Source organism: Paramisgurnus dabryanus, chromosome 16 (assembly GCF_030506205.2).
Source record: "Paramisgurnus dabryanus chromosome 16, PD_genome_1.1, whole genome shotgun sequence".
NCBI lineage: Eukaryota > Metazoa > Chordata > Actinopteri > Cypriniformes > Cobitidae > Paramisgurnus > Paramisgurnus dabryanus.
In genome coordinates this window covers 14,652,733-14,672,206 of record NC_133352.1, presented here as the reverse complement: position 1 = coordinate 14,672,206, position 19,474 = coordinate 14,652,733, and the positions used below count along the sequence as shown (strand labels likewise).

At 36.8% G+C, this 19,474-nt stretch overlaps 2 protein-coding genes across 2 annotated transcripts; one reads left to right on the top strand and one right to left on the bottom strand.

The window, feature by feature from the left end:
• Positions 1 to 2,393: 2,393 nt before the first annotated feature.
• Positions 2,394 to 6,034, top strand: fgf1a (fibroblast growth factor 1a). Its single transcript, XM_065266640.2, has 3 exons — positions 2,394 to 2,697; positions 3,340 to 3,443; positions 3,527 to 6,034. The coding sequence occupies exons 1-3, from the start codon at positions 2,571 to 2,573 to the stop codon at positions 3,722 to 3,724; spliced, it is 429 nt and encodes a 142-aa protein (XP_065122712.1). The 5' UTR covers positions 2,394 to 2,570; the 3' UTR covers positions 3,725 to 6,034.
• A 714-nt stretch (positions 6,035 to 6,748) lies between these two features.
• On the bottom strand, positions 6,749 to 18,260 carry ndfip1 (Nedd4 family interacting protein 1). The gene is made up of 8 exons (XM_065271258.2): positions 18,025 to 18,260; positions 16,820 to 16,907; positions 16,347 to 16,477; positions 16,172 to 16,259; positions 8,845 to 8,969; positions 8,495 to 8,561; positions 8,262 to 8,368; positions 6,749 to 7,662 (listed from the first exon to the last, which is right to left on the bottom strand). Exons 1-7 carry the CDS (start codon positions 18,052 to 18,054, stop codon positions 8,262 to 8,264), a joined length of 636 nt encoding a protein of 211 aa, XP_065127330.2. The 5' UTR covers positions 18,055 to 18,260; the 3' UTR covers positions 6,749 to 7,662.
• Between the last annotated feature and the right edge of the window lie 1,214 nt (positions 18,261 to 19,474).

Below are 19,474 nucleotides of genomic sequence, written 5' to 3'. Positions count from 1 at the left end.
GCTTCATTTTGCTTAGCATTGCATCTTGTGGTACAGATTTAGTCATCAGCCTTTATTTTCAAATTCACTATCTGAGCAGCACCTTTTACTCTTCGCTCTTCCGTTCGTACAGCTACAGGTATATAAATGATACAAATAAAAAGATGTATTTACATGAACTTTTGTAATGTGTCTAATAAAATGTTTCCTTTTAGACCCTAGTATCAACAGTGGCCCATTATGTGATACTTTGTAGAAATACATGAAAATTTGGGTGGGGCACCGTTAAAGGAATAGTCTACTCATTCCCTCTATCATCTTAGTGCGTGCACGTAAGCGCTGGGGCGCGCTGCGACACTTCGATAGCATTTAGCTTAGCCCCATTCATTCAATGGTACCAAACAGAGATAAAGTTAGAAGTGACCAAACACATCAACGTTTTTCCTATTTAAGACGAGTAGTTATACGAGCAAGTTTGGTGGCACAAAATAAAACGTAGCGCTTTTCTGAGCGGATTTAAAAGGGTAACTATATTGTATGGCGGAATAGCACTTTTGGGAGTACTTCGACTCGCCTGAAAAATCCGCTCCCCTTCTCCCTCTCATAATGGGAGAGGGAGAGTGTTACTGCGCCGAGTCGAAGTTTGGTACCATTGAATGAATGGGGCTAAGCTAAATGCTATTGAAGTGTCGCAGCGCGCCCCAGCGCTTAAGATGATAGAGGTATGTATCAACTCTTCTTAGTTAAGGTAATAACATAGTTTAATATTGAAAATGAGTAGACTATTCCTTTAACTGATGATAAAGAGGTTCAGGGGCATCATGCACCAATTTTTTTAAGGGGGCACAGAAATTTGTGCATACACAGACATCAAACGAAATATTATAGAGCTTTCAGTCTTTCCCATGGCACTATACAAAATAAACCTCCAAAATAAAAGTGTTGACTAATTCATATCAAATACTATTCAATCGGAATTACATATTGGCATAATATTTACATCTGAAACGGCATGTTTTGTTTATTTACGTTTTGTTTAATGACTTGTTAATTGTGTCATTACTGCATTTTGTACAACAACTGCATTATCCTATAAAATTAATGTAATTTTAAACCCATAAAGTATATGAACAACGAAAATTGCATAAGCTATAGCCACATGATTGAGTTTAATATTAAATAATGATGAAAAAATATGTTTAGATAAAATTATTAGAGGAACGCATTATTGCATCAAATTTTACCTCAAATGTGAGCATGTGTGATTCTGCGCCCCCGTGAACTCTGGTGAACTTTGGCGTTGTACCAAGATTAATCTAATATAACGTCGAGACATTTAACCACATTTTCTACACAGAGGAGGTTAACTGCACATTACTGTACTGGGGTTTGAAAATGTTGTGAGCGTTTCTGAATGTTTTAATTCCTCAGATAGCAAAATGCAGCAGCAAGCAATGACGTATGCGACTGCGCTGACTGCAGCGCCTGCCGCCAGAATAACGTAATGTAACACGATCAAAACACTATCAAAATGGCAAAAATCTCTGAAAAGTGACAGGGATGCAGCATAGAATTAATACTATTTTGCATATTAAACAGATTAAGAGACAAGTAACATATTAATGGACGCTTCTATGATTTTGCGGTTGCATGCAAAATCCATTCGGCTCAAAAAAAAAAAAAAACGAGGGAGCAAGTTGACGCCTCTGAAGAGGATTTTAATGCACTTATTCAGGCCTTGTGAACATCTGCTGTTTTGTCATAGTTAAATCTCAGTTGTTATGGGGTGGGGTACAGCTAAAAATTATCTCTCCCAACTATTTCACTTACTGCATCTCTTACCCACATTACTTGTAAATATAAAACATTATAATAGTTGGTCATATTTTGATTGTATAATAAAATTGTATTTTGAAACTTGGACATATTTAAAAAAAAAAAATATGGGGTGAAAATATGTATTTTCTAAAAGCGTACAAAATAAACTTTGCTCCCATAATCCAACGTTGTAATTTATCTCAGTTGTACAATCTGTGGCCCTGAGTAAAACGGCTCATAATCCGCCATTGCATAAGAGTTTAACAGCTGGCACAGGTTAAAATAGTTTATTTTTTTTATTTTCTAACACAAAAAGCCCTATCTATGTCTATCAGATATAATTATTATTTATAAATATATATATATATATATATATATATATATTTTTTTTTTTTTTTTTTGTACTTTTTTGGCATTTTACTTGATTATACAATATTAATATAAAATAATATCAATAAAATAAGCTATTCAATACAAATATATATTTTAACTGACGTTTTGTATATATAATTATTAAACACTATCATTTCGTAAATTAAAAAGTGAGTCTCGTGTGAATGAATATGCCGACCGCCGTCGTCATAAACCTACGCAGCACACTACCTAGACTGCTTCTCAGTGCGCGTTCCTGAGCCAGCCGTCCCCAAATACTGTCTAGGTAGGTAGCTCGATTTGTTTTGAGACATCGTCGTGCTTGTGTTTTCAGATAGAGCTGGAGCGTGAACCATCGTCGTTATTTGATATATATATAGCCTACATTGCGTCGCGTCGGTATGACAGAAACATTCAGCGTGCGCGATCACAGGCAGCTGACGCGTTTATACTGTATGAATGGAGGCTATCACCTTCAGATCCTCGAGGACATGACAGTGGCTGGCACACGAGAGGAAAATAACTATAGTGAGTTATACTGCTTCATCTATATGCAGTGCATCTTTCAAATAGCTTTATTATATGGTTGGAAGGTTTTGATGTGGTTTTATGGAGGTGGAAATGAAAAAGTGACGGTGGGAATGGGGGGGTGTATGTTATTGTCATCATGGAGTCAGCAGCACCTGTGATGTGCACACGTGCGCATATCTAAGTACACAGTATATTACACTAGACTAGAAGCAAAGGTTGGACACACTTGACTTGACTTGACTCAGTGTGCTATGATACTCATTATTTTTAAACATTTACGTATTTGCCCAAATACAGGCCTAACTGCACCAATGTATGATAGACAGACAGATAGATATTGTATTGTATTGTATTATAGATAAATAGATACATTATGTAGGATGATTTTATGTAGAAAACAGTAAATCACAAAAATTACTTTAGCTGGATTTTCACAGATTCGGCAACAATGTTTCCTGACTAAACTTCTAGACTAGATTTATAAAAATTCTTTGTATCTCTCACAGCAGTTGTCCTTTTATGTTTTGTTATGTTTCGCTATTATGAAAGACTGTTATCTGATATTGTAATGTATCATTTTCTGCTGTCTAAAAGGAAAAGTTTGCAACAATCTTTCTTTGTGTGGGTGTGATTTTAAAGGCGTACTGAGAATTAAAGCCACAAGTCCAGGAGTTGTGGTTATTGAAGGAACAGAAGCAGGCCTATACCTCTCCATGAATCAAGATGGCAAGCTGTTTGGATCAGTAAGTCTGAAAAAATTCCTGACACAAAGGGTGTAACACAAATGAATGGATTTTATTCATTTTAAAACTTTTACTTTTTGCAGACATCAGTAACAGACGAATGCTACTTTTTGGAAAGAATGGAGGAAAACCACTACAACACATATCAGTCCAACAAGCATGGTGAAAAATGGTATGTCGGAATTAAAAAGAATGGAAAAACGAAACTTGGCCCGAGGACACACATCGGACAAAAGGCTATTTTTTTCCTCCCTCGACAAGTTGACCAGCCACAGGAGTAAAACCCAAAACCTGCTAGTTACACAAATGTGAATATGCTTAGTTTAACCTATACCTCTCCATATCACGAAGAAAACCTGCAGGCAGCTTGAACTTAGACTAGGGCTGTTTACATTATAACTATAAAAAATATAGTTTTAAAAATCGTTTTATTTTCAAGAGAATATCTTAACAACCTTACCGTAAAGATACAAGGTACGATATTGTTAGGATCACTTGTTAAATGATTTCTTCCAAGTGATGTACGATAAACCACTGACAGCCATTCAAATTTACTTCTAATCTAAAGTGCACGCGCATTTGATATTAGTTAATGCCATTGAAGGTAAATGATTTGTGTAAGTGCTGCACCTCGCGAGCAAATTAGTATAAAGTTATCTTCCGGTGGTGTGGACGTTATCGTTATAATACCGTTATAATGTGAATGGCCCTTAACCCTACATCCCAATTTGCGTACTATCCATCCTAAATAGTATTTAAAATTAGAATTAGTAAGTCCCAAATTGTAGTATGTTGAAATAAGTAAGCTTATCTATAAAGAAGGTTCGAAGCGTTAAAGGAAAACATCACCGTTTTTCAATATGTTACTATGTTCTTACCCCAACTTGGATGAATTAATACATACTTATCTTTTTTCAATGCGTGCACTTCATCTTTGCACAGCACGTTGTGAACGTGTTAGCATTTAGCCTAGCCCCATTCATTCCTTAGGATCCAAACAGGGATGAATTTAAAAGCCACCAAACACTTCCATGTTTTTCCTTATTTAAAGACTGTTACATGAGTAGTTACACGAGTAAGTATGGTGGCACAAAATAAAATGAGAACTATATTGTATGGCGGAAGAGCACTTAGTTTGCAGCACTTCGACCTCCAGCACCGTAATATTTACGGAAGTTTGAGCAAGAGGGGGAGGAGTCAGGAGTGATGATGTTACTGCGCGCCGAGGTCGAAGTGCTGCCATCTGTCAAGTGCTCTTCCGCCATACAATAATTCTAATTTTGTATCCGCTTTAAAAAATCACGTTTTATTTTGTGCCACCATACTTCCTAGTGTAACTACTCATGTAACAGTCTTTAAATAGGGAAAGCATGGAAGTGTTTGGTCGCTTAGGGCGAATTGGGAGGCAGCTTAATTGTATTATTCTAAATATAATGCAGTATACTCACTGGGCACTGTATAAGGTACTGTATAGATTGCTAGCAATGTGATGGACACCCATTTACCTCCCCAAATGCCTTTATTCTTCATGAAATATTTCATAAAGTGCTGGCAGACCATGCAAAGTTTTTCCAATTTTACACGGTCCAATTTTGGTATTACTGCAGCCTTTTTATCAGCTTGAACAAGTTTAGCTATTCCTCAGTCTGACCTCTGTAATCATCAAGAGATTTTTCCCTGAGAACTGCAACTTTTTGGACCATTTTCTGTAAACCCTAGAGATAGTTATACATGGAAATCCCAGTAGATTTGCAGTTTGTGAAATACTTACACCAGCCCATCTGGCACCAAAATGCCATGCCATGTTCAGTCACTTAAATCACATTTCCTCCGTTCTTAAGCTTGGTTGAACTATTAACCACGATAGATCCTATTAACCACGTCTACATGCCGAATGCATCGAGTCGGTGCCACGTGATTGGCATGTACACTTTGCTAACAGACTTCTGGAAGGGCCCTGTATCGTTTGGAACGCCACTACAAATGGCATCCCCTTGGTGAAGGGTGCCATTCGGAAAATGCCTATTATGTTATACCAGTGATTTCTAACACCCTGTTCCTGGAGGCACGCCAACACAGGGTTCTGGCTAGATGGGATACAGCTACAGCCAACTCTTGGAAGAAGTAAGGTTCAAGGGTAGGATTAAGATAAAAACAAGTTTTGGCTAAATGGGGTACAGCTACAGCCTACATCCTGTGAAATCTTGAGGTTAGTGTTAGGATGAAAACAGTGCTCATTTGATGAGATTTAACAAGTTTTGGCCAAAGCTGTATGCCTTCTATCCACAACCCCAACGCAGTACAACACTTACTATTTAAACACACCTGAACCCATTCATCAGCTCTTAAGTAGAGACTCCAAGGTGGGAAATAATGGGGTCAAGTTTGGGAGACATCCAAAATGTGTAGTGCTGGTGTGTCTCCATGTTACAAAACGCTCTATTATAGCAGAAGTTTGATGACTCTTGAATGTTGCTAGATTAAAGCTTATTATATAATTATGCACTAACCAAACTTAAAATATGTAATGCACTACTATAAAAATAGTTTGTTTTGTAATTTATTCTTAAATTTAAGTTGATTAATTTTTTTAACTACATTTTTTGAAGATTGTTTATTCTTGTATATTATTTGTTATAGTTTAACCTGTTCTGTACCTTTTCACTAACAGTATATAGATAAATTATAGTTATTATATCTTGAATCATGTACAGTTTAGAGTTGATCATAGTCATTTATTCTATACTGACGCTTCAGTGCTGAGCTATGGATAAAGATTCTTTATGATATATATATATAAAAAATATTAAATCCATCTACAATGTACAAAAAAAAACATTTTCAAGAAGGATAATTAACACATTAAACCCTTAAAATCAAAAATAAATTGTTCTTGAGTGATTTTTTTTAAGCCCTCATTTTAATTTACTTTGGAAAAAGCTTCTGTTAAAGGTCCACTGTGTAGATGTTTAGGGGCATCTAGTGGTGAGATTGTGAATTGCAGCCAGTGACTCAGTCCACAGCTCACCCCCTTTTAAAATGCATAGAGAAGCTACGGTAGCCCCCACAGTTAAATCAATAAAGTTCATCGTGTAAGGTCTTTATACATCACTGATAATATGTATATTATATTGCATTTCTGTCCAGAGATCCTTTTAAAAGTTACACAAATAAATGCAAATTATTTTTCAGTCAATCTTAACTATTTAATTTAATGTGCAAATGATGATTTGTTCAAATGCTTTTTTTGTGCAATTCAAAACCAAAATAAAGCTTTAACAATAACTGTTGGTTTAACAAAAAGCAAAGTATTTAAACATGAGCGATTTTATTTACAAATGCACAAAGCAATGTGTGGTGATGTCATATAGGTTACATTTATTTATTAAGTGTAAAACAGATACAAATCACAAACACAACTAAGCACTAACTCTTTCTTACAAAATAAAATAATGGAGAATTCATCTACTGCTACATTTGGCATTATAAAATACTCTATTGTTCAAACCCGATCATTGATTGATTATTCGCATTATATGTTTACGTGTGCTAGAATGCGGAATCAATGTTTAAATTAACCGCTAATAATCTAGTCTTAACTTGTATATAATAACTCGTTTTGGTCCACTTCATGAAACAGTATTCCTGAACATAGTTAGCACTAATAATACACTCGTCTTTACGAGAACCCAGCAGTTGGTTCATGTGCATTTTGTTGTGTAAATCTTAATCATTTGTCTTTAATCTTTATGTTAATATCACTCTCTTGTTTACCTTATATACATACTCTTTTCTAAATCACAAAAGAAAGTTCAGTTACAAGATTTACTCACAAAGTAAAATTACAACTTTCCCACAAATCAAGAAACAAAGAACACAGAAATAAACTGTGTGTATGGGTGTGTGTCTGGGTATTTTACAAAACCAAATCGGCATCACTGCTTAGTGGAACTTAAAATGGCAAAGACGCAAATTTAAGTCCTAACAGTAAATGCATATGACTGCACTTTGTATGAAGCTTTAATCATTTGTTGAACTGACTGAATACTTTTTTTAGTAAAAATGCTAAATTAATTATATGCATTGTGTGAAAAACTGAGAGATGCAGAAGTGTTTAAAGCAGAGATTTTCTTTGCACTGCCATTTATGTCCAGAAGATTCAAAAAGCTTGGGTGGCTTGCTTTGATTTCACCACTTCATTTCACAATCACCCTGAAACCTATTAACAAACAAAACATGGTTTTAATATACACATTATACATTTTACTTATAGTTACAGTCTCAAAAAACGCTAAAATGATAAGCTAATAAGACTTAAAGCCGATTAATGTTATGAAGCTTGTGCTTTGACTGGACGCGTTTTAAAGCGCGCTGTTATGGTGCACATTACGTTACATAACGGGAGTTCCAGTACATAACTTAGTGCAAGTCTTGCATTTTGTGCAGATAGATGCACGTTGTATAATACATTTATGTTGTATCAAGGCTTAATATTATGTAGAGCGCATCAGTTTGTGTTTATTAACCCTTTAGTTTCCCTTTATCACGCAGCTATTCCTGTAAGAGGTTTCTGTTAAAAACATTTAATTCATTAATAATCTATCATAGTTTCTTCAAAATTAAGTTTGATTTTTATAAAAAATATTTTATTTTCACCATGAAAATGCCCCGCCCTCAGTTAATCGAGTACTCGTTTTTCAGACCTATGGATTAATTGAAATGAAAAAATCATATACATGCACATCCCTAGTTTATTTCTACATTTTAGGCATAAAAAAATTACAAATTAATAGCAGTGAATAGACACTGATGATTTACCTAATAGATAAAAAGGACTCTGGTTCGAGGAAGTGTACCCATGGATTGGTCTGCCATATTGCGAACTCTGGAGTAGTTGACAAATCCCCGGAAAAACAGCAGGAATCCTAAAGTATTGAGGAGGAATTCAAGTTTACTAATTACATTTTTAACAGATTTAAAAAATGCGAGAAACAAAAAATGAAATGGTTTATAGATACCAATGTAAATTATTTCAGCAAACAAACACTCACCGATAACCAGGAAAACCCACCAAAGCCAGTACTGCCCATCAAAATATCCAGGGAAGTATGTAGAAAACTGTTTAGCCAAAAAAAAAAAGAGTTAGAGTAGTAAATCTTCTAGGATAGTTCGTCTTGGACTAATTAATCACAAATATGTGACCCTGCTATTTTGTGATTTACACGTTTCCTAAATAAAATCATATTAGATAACATAAAAAACATCATGTCAATGATTAAATTAATGAGTGAAATGACAGATTTCCAACCACTTTAACTATTAATCCACATACTCGTTATCGCTCTGGCTATGTTGAAAATATTTTAGCGCTGTCAAATACAACATAAGCAGTCTGTCATACCCTGACAATCAGGACCCATTTAACCAGGGACAGTCCGAAACCAGATATAGCCCCGTATCGGCCAGCAGCAGAGGTCGTCAGACAGAACGACAGGAAGAAGCCAATCCAGTTAAACAGGAATGCCACTGATAATGTAAAAGAATACAGAAAATAGATTAAAATATTCGCTTCAGAGTTGTCGTCATGTAAACCCTCCCATCAATTATTCAGCCAATAATGAATGATACACAATCAAACTGCATCCTAATACACATCAAACAGTGCACAGCAGGACATATACATCACATAGAGCAGATCTATATAAATTGACCCTATTAAAATCTAAACTGAGGTTTTGTGGGTTTAAAAGTCCACTGTGTAGATTTTAGCGGCATCTACTGGTGTGATTGTGAATTGCAACCAACAGGTCAGTCCACAGCTCACCCTCCCTTTCAAAACGCAGAGAGGAGCTACAGTACCCGCCACAGGACAAACAAAAAATGTCATCATCTGAGACAACGTAGTCACATAACACACCCTGTACAAACGTTTGTCAGTTTAGGGCTACTATAGAAACATGATGGAGCGCAATGGCGACTTACACGTAAGGAGACCCACTGTTGACGCACATTTAAGTCGTTTTGCACGCGTGATTGCGACGTAATGTTTCTTCTTGGCTTAAAATAATTAATAAACTTTCAAAAGTCCAAAAAATAAAGTCGGATATGCCAATCCATTTATTAACATAAAGAAAAATAAATCATCTCTTAAAATAAACTTAAATCTCAACATAAAGTCTCCAAGAAGTGCTTAAAGCACGCCGTGTCTCACGGTCAAAAACCATGCACCTCGCTGTGCGCCACACCTGCAATAATTAGTCCTCGTCTTATGAAGGCTAGTGGCAGATCACAGCGCCAACCCACGCCAATATGCAGAATGGCTCCAACACAACCGGCCCCTAATTGTTCATGGCATTTCAAGACATAACAATTATAAATATATTCATGTATGGAGACATTAATACAACAAAAACATCATACAATAAAAATAATAAACAAACAAATAAACCCCTACTTGGTTTGTTTTTTTTACTTTTACATTGAATTTTCTACCAATAAACCTAATTTTGTCACTGGTCTTTCAATAACGTTGGCTTTGGTTTTGATTTGTACAGATCTGACTATGCCTGATTTGTCTGGAAAGGATTTAATAATCCTACCAATCATCCAAGAGTTTCGTGGTGCTGTATTATCTGCAATTAAAACGATATCTCCTTCCATGAGATTACGTTTTGATTTGTTCCACTTTTGTCTTTCCTGTAGAGTAACAAGAAACTCTTTTGTCCACCTTTTCCAGAATAAATCTGAAAGATATTGAGCCTGTTTCCATCTTCGTCTTACGTACTGGTCCCTCTGATCAAACAGACCTGGAGGCAAAACTGGTTTCCTTTTCAATGTAAGAAGGTGGTTAGGCGTCAATGGCTCTAGATCATTAGGATCCTCAGAAACTCTCGTAATTGGTCGGTCATTCAGGATTTTGTTTTGTGTGAACATACCGCCACTGTGATGTGTCTGAAGCTTCCCTAATGACAGTTATTCTGTTGGCAACAAAGGTTCGAAATCTTTTGTTTTCATTGTTGATGTACTTCAAGACTGTACTACTGTCAGTCCAGAAACAGGATCTTGGCAAAGAAAACTGTAACTCTGATTTCACCATCTTGTCCACCCGAACAGCCAAAACAGCAGCAGTGAGTTCCAAACGAGGAATGGTTACGGGTTTAAGAGGTGCTACTCTGGCCTTTCCAAGAAGAAAAGAGACATGTACATCACCTTCTTTGTTCTGTAACCTGAGGTATGTGACCGTGCCATATCCCCTTTCGCTGGCATCTGCAAAGTGGTGCAACTGGGCATGGACTGGTGTTCCAAAGTCATATGGTTTCAAGCACCTACTCACTCTGAACTCTGAGATCTCTTTCAGGTCAGTCAACCAATTAACCCATTGTTGCTTTAAGGCTTGTGGAATTTCTTCATCCCAGCTATAGTTCATTCTGCACAACTCTTGTAAAATGTGCTTGGCTGGAAGAAGGACTGGTGCAAGATACCCTAAGGGATCGTACACTGAACTAATAACTGATAGAATCCCTCGTCTTGTTTGCATTCGTTCTTTGCAGTTCATATGAAAGTCAAATTTGTCATTTTCCATACACCAATGTAGCCCCAGTGCCCTTTCTACCGGGAGTTGGTCTATGTCCAAATTGAGTTCACTCACACTTTTAGAGTGTTCTTTTTCAGGAATTGTTTGAAGGACTTTGCGACTATTACTGACCCACTGTGTAAGATGAAAACCTCCCTTTTTGCAAAGGTCAGCCAGGTCATGGGCAATTTGTACTGCTTTCTGCACAGATGGTGAGCTCTTCAGACAGTCGTCCACATAAAAATTTCTATGTACAGTGTCAATCACTTCGTCCAAATAACTACTCTGATTATCGTCTGCAGTCTTCCTTAAAGCATAACATGCACAACTAGGTGACGACACTGCTCCAAAGAGATGTACAGTCATTCTGTACTCTTGAACTTGCAGGCTCAGATCTCCATTAGGCCACCACAGGAACCTTAGAAAGTCTTTGTCTTCCTCAGCCACTTTGACTTGATAAAACATAGACTTCACATCAGACATAAAAGCAACTGGTTCTTGTCTGAATCGTAAAAACACTCCTATTAAGGAACTTGTGAGGTTTGGACCCTGCAGAAGTTGATCGTTCAAAGAAGTTCCTTTAAACTTAGCTCCACAGTCGAAGACAACTCGCAACTTGCCTTTGCGTGGGTGATATACTCCATGATGAGGAATATAGAACAGGTTATCTTCTCCACAACGCAACTCATCCTGCGGTACTATTTCTGCATAGCCACTGCTAATGACATTCTCCAGAAAGCTGGTGTATTCTTGGTGAAACTTCTCATTTCTTTCCATTTTCCTTCTTAGTCCAATGAGGCGCTGTTGAGCAATACAACGATTGTTTGGCAGAATTACCTCCTGGGCTTTGAATGGCAGCTTTAAACTGTAATGTCCGTTTTTCAATTTTACAGATTGATCCATTATTTCAATAAATCTTGCCTCCTGCCTTGACATTTCTTCTTTGTCGTCAGCAATCTTTTCGTTGAAGTCACTTTGGTACTGCTTCTCCAATAGCAGCTGAAGTGATTCCACAGATAATCTGTTTACAGCAGCAGTATTACAGCCATCGCCATTCATGCTGTCTTTGCAATCCTTTCCTAAGCCATTGACCACCCACCCTAATAAGGTTTTAATAGCATAAGGACCCTCACCTTGGCTATTCACAATTTCCCATGGTTCCAGCAATTTTGAAGCATTAGTGCCTATTAATAACTCCACGTTAGCATCAATTTCAGGGATTTCAATGTGCTCAAGGTAAGGCCACTGTGTAAGATCTTCTGGCTTTATGATATTTGCTGTATTTACTGGCATTGTTTTCTGTGTGTAAACATTTGGAAGACTGTAGTACCTTGTTCCATTTAGGCTAGCTATTTCAAGTCCATTCAAAATGTATGTTGACACTGATGTCTTTGGACTCATCGTTAACAAACATATTTTTGATTTTGTTCCAGTGAGATTAAGCCTACGCATAAGAGCTTCAGAACAGAATGTGGATGTTGAACCATTGTCCAGAAATGCATAGGTCTGAATCACCTTATTGCCTTTTTGTGCTTTGACCTGAACTGGCAGGATGGAGAGCATACCATTGCTACCGGCCCCGGTCTGGCTCCCAAATGTCTGGGCTGACACAAGCTTCTGGTTTACAGCTGGTTTGAATTCATTGGGGTAGATACTGCTGATGTTCATTGATTTGTCCACTTGTTTAATGTGAATGTGTAAAGCTGTTGGATGGCTCTGTTTGCATTTTTCACAGATTTTACGCTTATCGCAATTTTTGCTCAAATGCCCAGTGTTGAGACACCCAAAGCATACTCCTTTTTCCTTTAAGAAGTTGATCTTTTCACGATGTTTGTTTTTGGCAAATCGTTGACATTCATTCAGACTGTGATCTTGTAAACAGAATAAACAATTGATGTTGATGTCCTTCTGTTTACCTTCTTGTGTGTCTTTGTCTTGTACTTTGTTAACAGCATAGACGTTTGTAGCAAAGTTGTCTCACTTCTTAGACTTTGGTGTATACACATCCCTTTTAACCTGTCTTTCTCTTTCAGTAGTTTGAATATCACCAAAAATAGGATCAGACAAGATTTTGACCTGATATTCCACAAAATGTACAACATCATTAAAGTTAGGTCTGCGTTTGTGTCTCTCTCGAATATCACATGCACAACCTCTAAATTTTTCCCTCAATTTAAAAGGGAGTTTCGAAACAATGATTTTGAGATTGGCAGACATGTCCAGCTCTTTCATGTCCTCTAAATCTGACATTGCATTACTGCATCCGCGTAAAAATAATGCATAGTCCTGTAATAATGAAACACTTTCAGCCTTTACCACAGGCCAGTTGAGAACCTTTTCCATATATGCTGCCGTGATCTTTGTTTCATTACCGAAGTGTTCCTGTAGGAGGTCTTTAGCGGTTTCAAAGCCTCTCTCCGCACTCATATGTAAACAACTTTGTACAAGGTCGTGTGGGCGCCCTCTGGTGTATCTTTCCAGAAAATACATGCAATCACCTTTAGATGCAGCTTTCTCCTCCACACAGTGCTTAAAAGCTTGCATGAACATTTTGAACTTCAGTGGATCACCTTCAAAAACAGGCACTTGTCTTGGTGGCAGTTGGCTAGCTTTGTGTTGTTGAATGAGCAGTTCAGATATTTCATTTTGCCTTTGCAGAATCCGTTGTGTAGAATTGTCATCCAGTGCATGTGCAACATTTTCAATGGATCTTGCAACAGGTAAGCCTTTGCTTCTCATCAATCTGGTAGACTTTTCAAACTTTACATCAGGAATGTCTGGTCTTTCTTGAGATTTTTGCTCTTCAAAGTAAGATCCCATTCTATCCTGATCTGAAAATGCTTGCAGTATTGCCAACTCTGCCTCTGAGGCTTCAATCTCTGCATCCATTTCGACCTGTTCCAGTCTTTTGCGTATGGATTCCGCCTCCCTTTCCAACTCATGCTTCTTCTTTAGCGCTGATGCTCGTGTCAAAAGTGCAGCTTTTTTGGCTTCTGCTTGTGCAACTACAAATGCAGCTTTGCTTGATCTACTTGATCTTGCACTGGTGCGGCTTTTAGTGCATGATGATCTTGTTCCAACATTTGATACACTGTCCGTTGGTTTTATATCATCCTCAAGGTTAACATCTTCAGTAGTACCATTATTTGCACTCTTAAAATGCTTTTCCACACATTGGCAAAACTCGTTCACACTTAAAAGCTTTGCTTTGAACCAGATTTCATGCTTTTCCTTTTCATCCACAGGTAGCAACTCAAGCAGATGCTTATGTGCAACTTTAGCATCGTTAATCAAGGCTTGATATTTGCTGAAGCTACCTTTAATTTCAGTTTCATATCCAGACTCACGCATTAAACCTTGGACAGTTTCTTTGATATTAGCAGCTTTATTTAATTTTGATTTTCTCAGTGTTTCTAAGTCACTTATTTTAGAAAGCAGTGCTTTTGGTGTAAGTTTTATAGACCTTTTTTTCACAGAGGTTTCTTCCTCATTAACATTTTTTAAGTCAGCTGACACCTCATGAGTGACCTCACTACCTTGTTGATTTTCATCCATTTTAACTCGTTTTTAAATCAACTACTCAGAATACAACATCATTTTAAAACATCATGAACCCAGAAATGTTATTTCAAAACATCATGAACCCAGAAATGTTATTTCAAAACATCATGAACCCAGAAATGTTATTTCAAAACATCATGAACCCAGAAATGTTATTTCAAAACATCATGAACCCAGAAATGTTATTTCAAAACATCATGAAAAGAAGCATCAGATTCACAAATAAAGCATAAACACATTAATTGTCGTTTGTAAACTCTTTGACCCAAATGTCTTTTATTTCGGTCCTTATTTACTTTAAACCAAATGTCAATGTGTTGTGTTCTCTTGTCACACTTGCAGTTTACACTTTAATATCGGCTTTTACCTCGAGTTAGTCGTTCCAGGTCCAACAGAACTTTCCTTCATTTGGTGACGTAGTGTATGCATTGAAGTGTCTGATCCTCACTGTCCAATGTGAGATCGATCACTAACCTCGGTCTTTACCGCGTCCGTCCGAGCCGAATCGCCACACTATTCAGGCAAAGCGTTTAACGCCGACCTCCGTTACCGTCACCGATCACCGCCCGTCCTCACTGATCATCGCCCCTCTGGCTGCTTCCCGGATGCCTCGCTGTCCAATGCGCCGGCGCTTCCATTCAGCTGATCACCACGGAGAACAGGTGCGCAAACAGCACAAAGACTGTGTCGTTTAAAGCAAGAACAGTCTTTTCCTCATACAGAGGAGGTTTTTGACTAATTGTTGACGCACATTTAAGTCGTTTTGCACGCGTGATTGCGACGTAATGTTTCTTCTTGGCTTAAAATAATTAATAAACTTTCAAAAGTCCAAAAAATAAAGTCGGATATGCCAATCCATTTATTAACATAAAGAAAAATAAATCATCTCTTAAAATAAACTTAAATCTCAACATAAAGTCTCCAAGAAGTGCTTAAAGCACGCCGTGTCTCACGGTCAAAAACCATGCACCTCGCTGTGCGCCACACCTGCAATAATTAGTCCTCGTCTTATGAAGGCTAGTGGCAGATCACAGCGCCAACCCACGCCAATATGCAGAATGGCTCCAACACCCACAGTGTATGTAAATAAAAACGGCTCATTCTGAGGTAATAAAAACAATACAGTTCATAATGTAAGGTCTTTATACACCACTGATTATATAGTTATGCATATTATATGGCATTTCTGTCAAGAGATCTGCCTAAAAATTACACAATGCACCTTTAAGTCCACGTCTGTTAGCTTTGAGATAATCTTGTTTACTTCTAAATATTTAAACTGTCCAGTTTACAGACACTACACTTCATATTGTTTCTACTTTGGAAAAAAACTGATAACTTGTCTTGCATTCAAGGGGCAGAACAATTTAGGTCCATTAAAAAGGCCCAATGCCACAGCAGGCAGGCGACAAACCAGGCTGGCTTCACCAGATGATGATGAAAATTTGAAGACATTGCTATATAATATAAATATGTTATGCACTGCGTCCTGCTTAAATAGCAACTACGTCCAGACAAGAAAACTGCATTTGTCAACTTGTTATATAAGCTCTTTAAAAGGATAGATGTCAGTGTGAGTTCTGTGCATACTTACTGAAGAACGTCAGCATAAATATCCCATCATTTCCCACTCTCAGTTGGTCTGTATCATCAAAGCCATCTCTGGCAATAAAGTCCTCATCCTAAAATCAAAGTACATGGTGTCAAATAAGTATTACATTAACCATATTACCCCCCCCCCCCAAAAAATATATATAACCCAAACGTACCCTGTCAGTGACCAAGGGAACGGTGGACTCGGCTTTGTTCCTCTCAGCCTCGTCGTATGATGGTAATGATGTTGCGACATTGTACGAGGGGGGTTTGGGAAAGACTTCATCCTCTTTGTATTCAAAGAAAGCTACAGCAAAGACATAAACCGAGTAATAAGTAACTGAGGTTCATTCATTTTTTTCAATTGTAGGAATATGATCTCTTGCTGTTGTTCACTTAGGGTCATTGTCTGCTCACACCTATAGCTCTTTATTATCCCGTCGTATCCCATAAAAATAAAAACATCATCTCATGATGGACTACATTTGTATTTGTCTACAGTTTTGGCAGAAATTTTCAAAATCAACTTCATAAAAATAAATATATTTGCATACATATTTGTATAGTAGAGGTTATGAGTCATGTCAGTACTGTCTGGCCTAGATACTAGGGTTATTAGTGTGAATGCACACAAACAGATGGGAGTTACCTGCATTACTTGCTGCAATACTGCTGTAGGGCGGAGGTGCATCTGTGGATTGTTGAAGCCCCTCCCCTACCTCCTCCTCATTAGTCAACTACACAAAAACAACAACAACAACAAAATCACTCCCAATACAATGTTACTCGATATAACACAGAATAACTAAACATTTAGAGTATTTAGAAAAGCTTAGTAATAATAATAATGTGAACCTAAATCACCTAGTAAGTAAACTACTCTTTACGTAAAGTTTGAATTTAGTAGTATACTCCACCATTTACTAAATTAAACTACATTAAATTCACAATTAAACGAAAGTAGCGATTGTTATATTTTCCCCATTAGTGGCTTCGGAATTGAGGAAAAAAGTAGGGCGGGACATAAATTTGTCTATTGAGAACTGATTGGATCTTTCGAAGTTAGGTCATGTTGCTATTTGCTGATCGCTGCGATCTTTTCCCGGGCCACGCCCTCTTGCCATTCCTCGTGACCGGAAGTAAAGCGAGATCGTTTCGATAAGTGACATTAGCCTTTTTGATTAAAGATTTTGAGGGCACATTAATTTATAATAATAATAATGCTCACAAATAAGTAATTTGTTAAAAAACAACAATATTACAAAAACATTCATTAATTTTTAAATTCAATTAATTTTTTTAGTTTAATTTCATTGTGACTTTAAAAATACTATATCTAGATACTGCTTTTTACTAGTAAATATAAAATTAAACCATATTAAATAGTAACTTTATTTTTCTATAGGTAATACTAAAAAATAGTATTGTTACCATAACATAGGCTACTACAAGTAAGTTAAATACTACCGTATTTTCTAATGTGGGATATACATAAGTTACAGCTGATCCCTACAGTACACTTTAAAGATCCAAAGACAGTCACAAATATAATTAATAATTAAATATATCGGTTTTATTGTATTTTTACATTAATAGTGTAGAAAGATTTGTTTTTCCGGTTTGCTTTAAATAGCGCTCGTGGCGGAAGGCCGCTGCTGATTCTGAAGTTAAGCAGCTAACCAGCTAATTAAACTGACTTTGACAGTCTCCCTCTTAACGTGTTAATCCAGACCCAGAGAGTTATTTATATTGGCAAATCGAGTCGAAACATGTTATTTATCTTTAAATAAACACACCCTGATGTAAAAATGAAACAAACAAGCGTCCATACTGTAATGATCGCTTTAACGTTACCTGCTGATATCCGCTCCTTTGCTCTGTCATTCTCAGCTCTGCGTCGACCACTTCACTTATTCGGTCATACAGCACTAATACACACTACTTTACCTTTAACGTTAGTCAAAATAACAAATAAACGCCTCTATTCGGGAGATTAAATGAAATTTTACGTATGAAGACAGACTGGTAGTACTGGGCTAATCTAAACCACAAACAATGGCGACTGCTCATGCTCAGTCGGGTTCTGCAACCTACGGCTGCGTGCCAAACTCTAGTCAGCTGCCTACCTAGACAACAAAGTTCGGGCGTTTCTAGTCTGCTACGATGAATGATATTTACAGACAACAGACATAATCCCTAACTGTGGCTTTCCATAACAGCTCGTTGGCTTGTGACAGTTTAAAGTTTGTGATATGTAAGCAATTCAAAAAGGTTAACCATTGATGGCAGACTTTACAACTAAAATGGTGGTTGAAATACTTTTAAAGGTGAACCTTTATAAGTGGTTATATAATAATACTTTCTAAATTACGACTAGTACCAATTTTAATTCAGATTTAGGCCTATATTTGTTGCCCCTGTATATCAGCAGTATATTGTACTATTTATAAGTAAACCATGCCAACAGAAATAATGCAATCTTTGCATGACCCTGGACCACAAACAGTCATAAGGTGCTTTTTTAATTAGATTTATACATAATATAAAAGTTTAAGTTAGCTTTCATTGTTAGGGTAGGACAATATTTGGCTGAGATACAATTATTTGAAAATCTGGAATCTGTGTGTGCCAAAAAATCGAAATATTGAGAAAATCAGCTTTAATGTTGTCTAAATGGTGTTCTCAGCAACTACATCCACTCACAAAAATAGAGTTTTGGTTTATGTACGGTAAAAATTTTACAAAATATCTTTAGGATATTATTTGATTATGTTCCATTATGATTTGGCATAAAAGGAAAATCAATCATTTTGATGTATTGTTGGTTATTGTTACAAATAAACCTGTGCGACTTAAGACTGGCTTTGTGGTCCAGGGTCATATATTTTCCCTTCAGAGTCGACCTTGTGAATCACTTGTAAGTTATATAATGTGAACTTTACATTGAACTCTTCACATCTTACACTACACACAAATGCTGGGTTATTTTTAATCCAGTGTTGGGTCAAAAAGGGACAAACACAGTCACTGAATTAAGTTTACCCAGACAATGTTTATATTCGACCCATCATAGGTTAAAACAACCCAGCATAGGTTAAATTACAACCTTAAAAAGTTGGGTTTGTCCATTTTGACCCAACACTGGGTTAAAAATTAACCCATTATTTTCAGAGCTTACTGTTTTTAGGTGAGGTACTACATTTTTTTGTATTTTTAACCACATAATAGATAAACCTTAATTTCCCAGTTATACAGTAGTACCATAATGCAATGGTTCTCAAACGTTTTCGGCATGGGGCCCCCT

Bases quoted from the DNA above. Each gene is read 5' to 3' on its own strand.
- ndfip1 (XM_065271258.2), bottom strand. From the start codon at position 18,054: ATGACAGAGCAAAGGAGCGGATATCAGCAG. The intron at 16,908-18,024 runs GTAACGTTAAAG...GTTTTTGTGTAG, and splicing joins AAAGGAGCGGATATCAGCAG to TTGACTAATGAGGAGGAGGT. The intron at 16,478-16,819 runs GTAACTCCCATC...TCTTTGCTGTAG, and splicing joins TATTGCAGCAAGTAATGCAG to CTTTCTTTGAATACAAAGAG.
- fgf1a (XM_065266640.2), top strand. From the start codon at position 2,571: ATGACAGAAACATTCAGCGTGCGCGATCACAGGCAGCTGACGCGTTTA. The intron at 2,698-3,339 runs GTGAGTTATACT...GTGATTTTAAAG, and splicing joins ACGAGAGGAAAATAACTATA to GCGTACTGAGAATTAAAGCC. The intron at 3,444-3,526 runs GTAAGTCTGAAA...TACTTTTTGCAG, and splicing joins ATGGCAAGCTGTTTGGATCA to ACATCAGTAACAGACGAATG.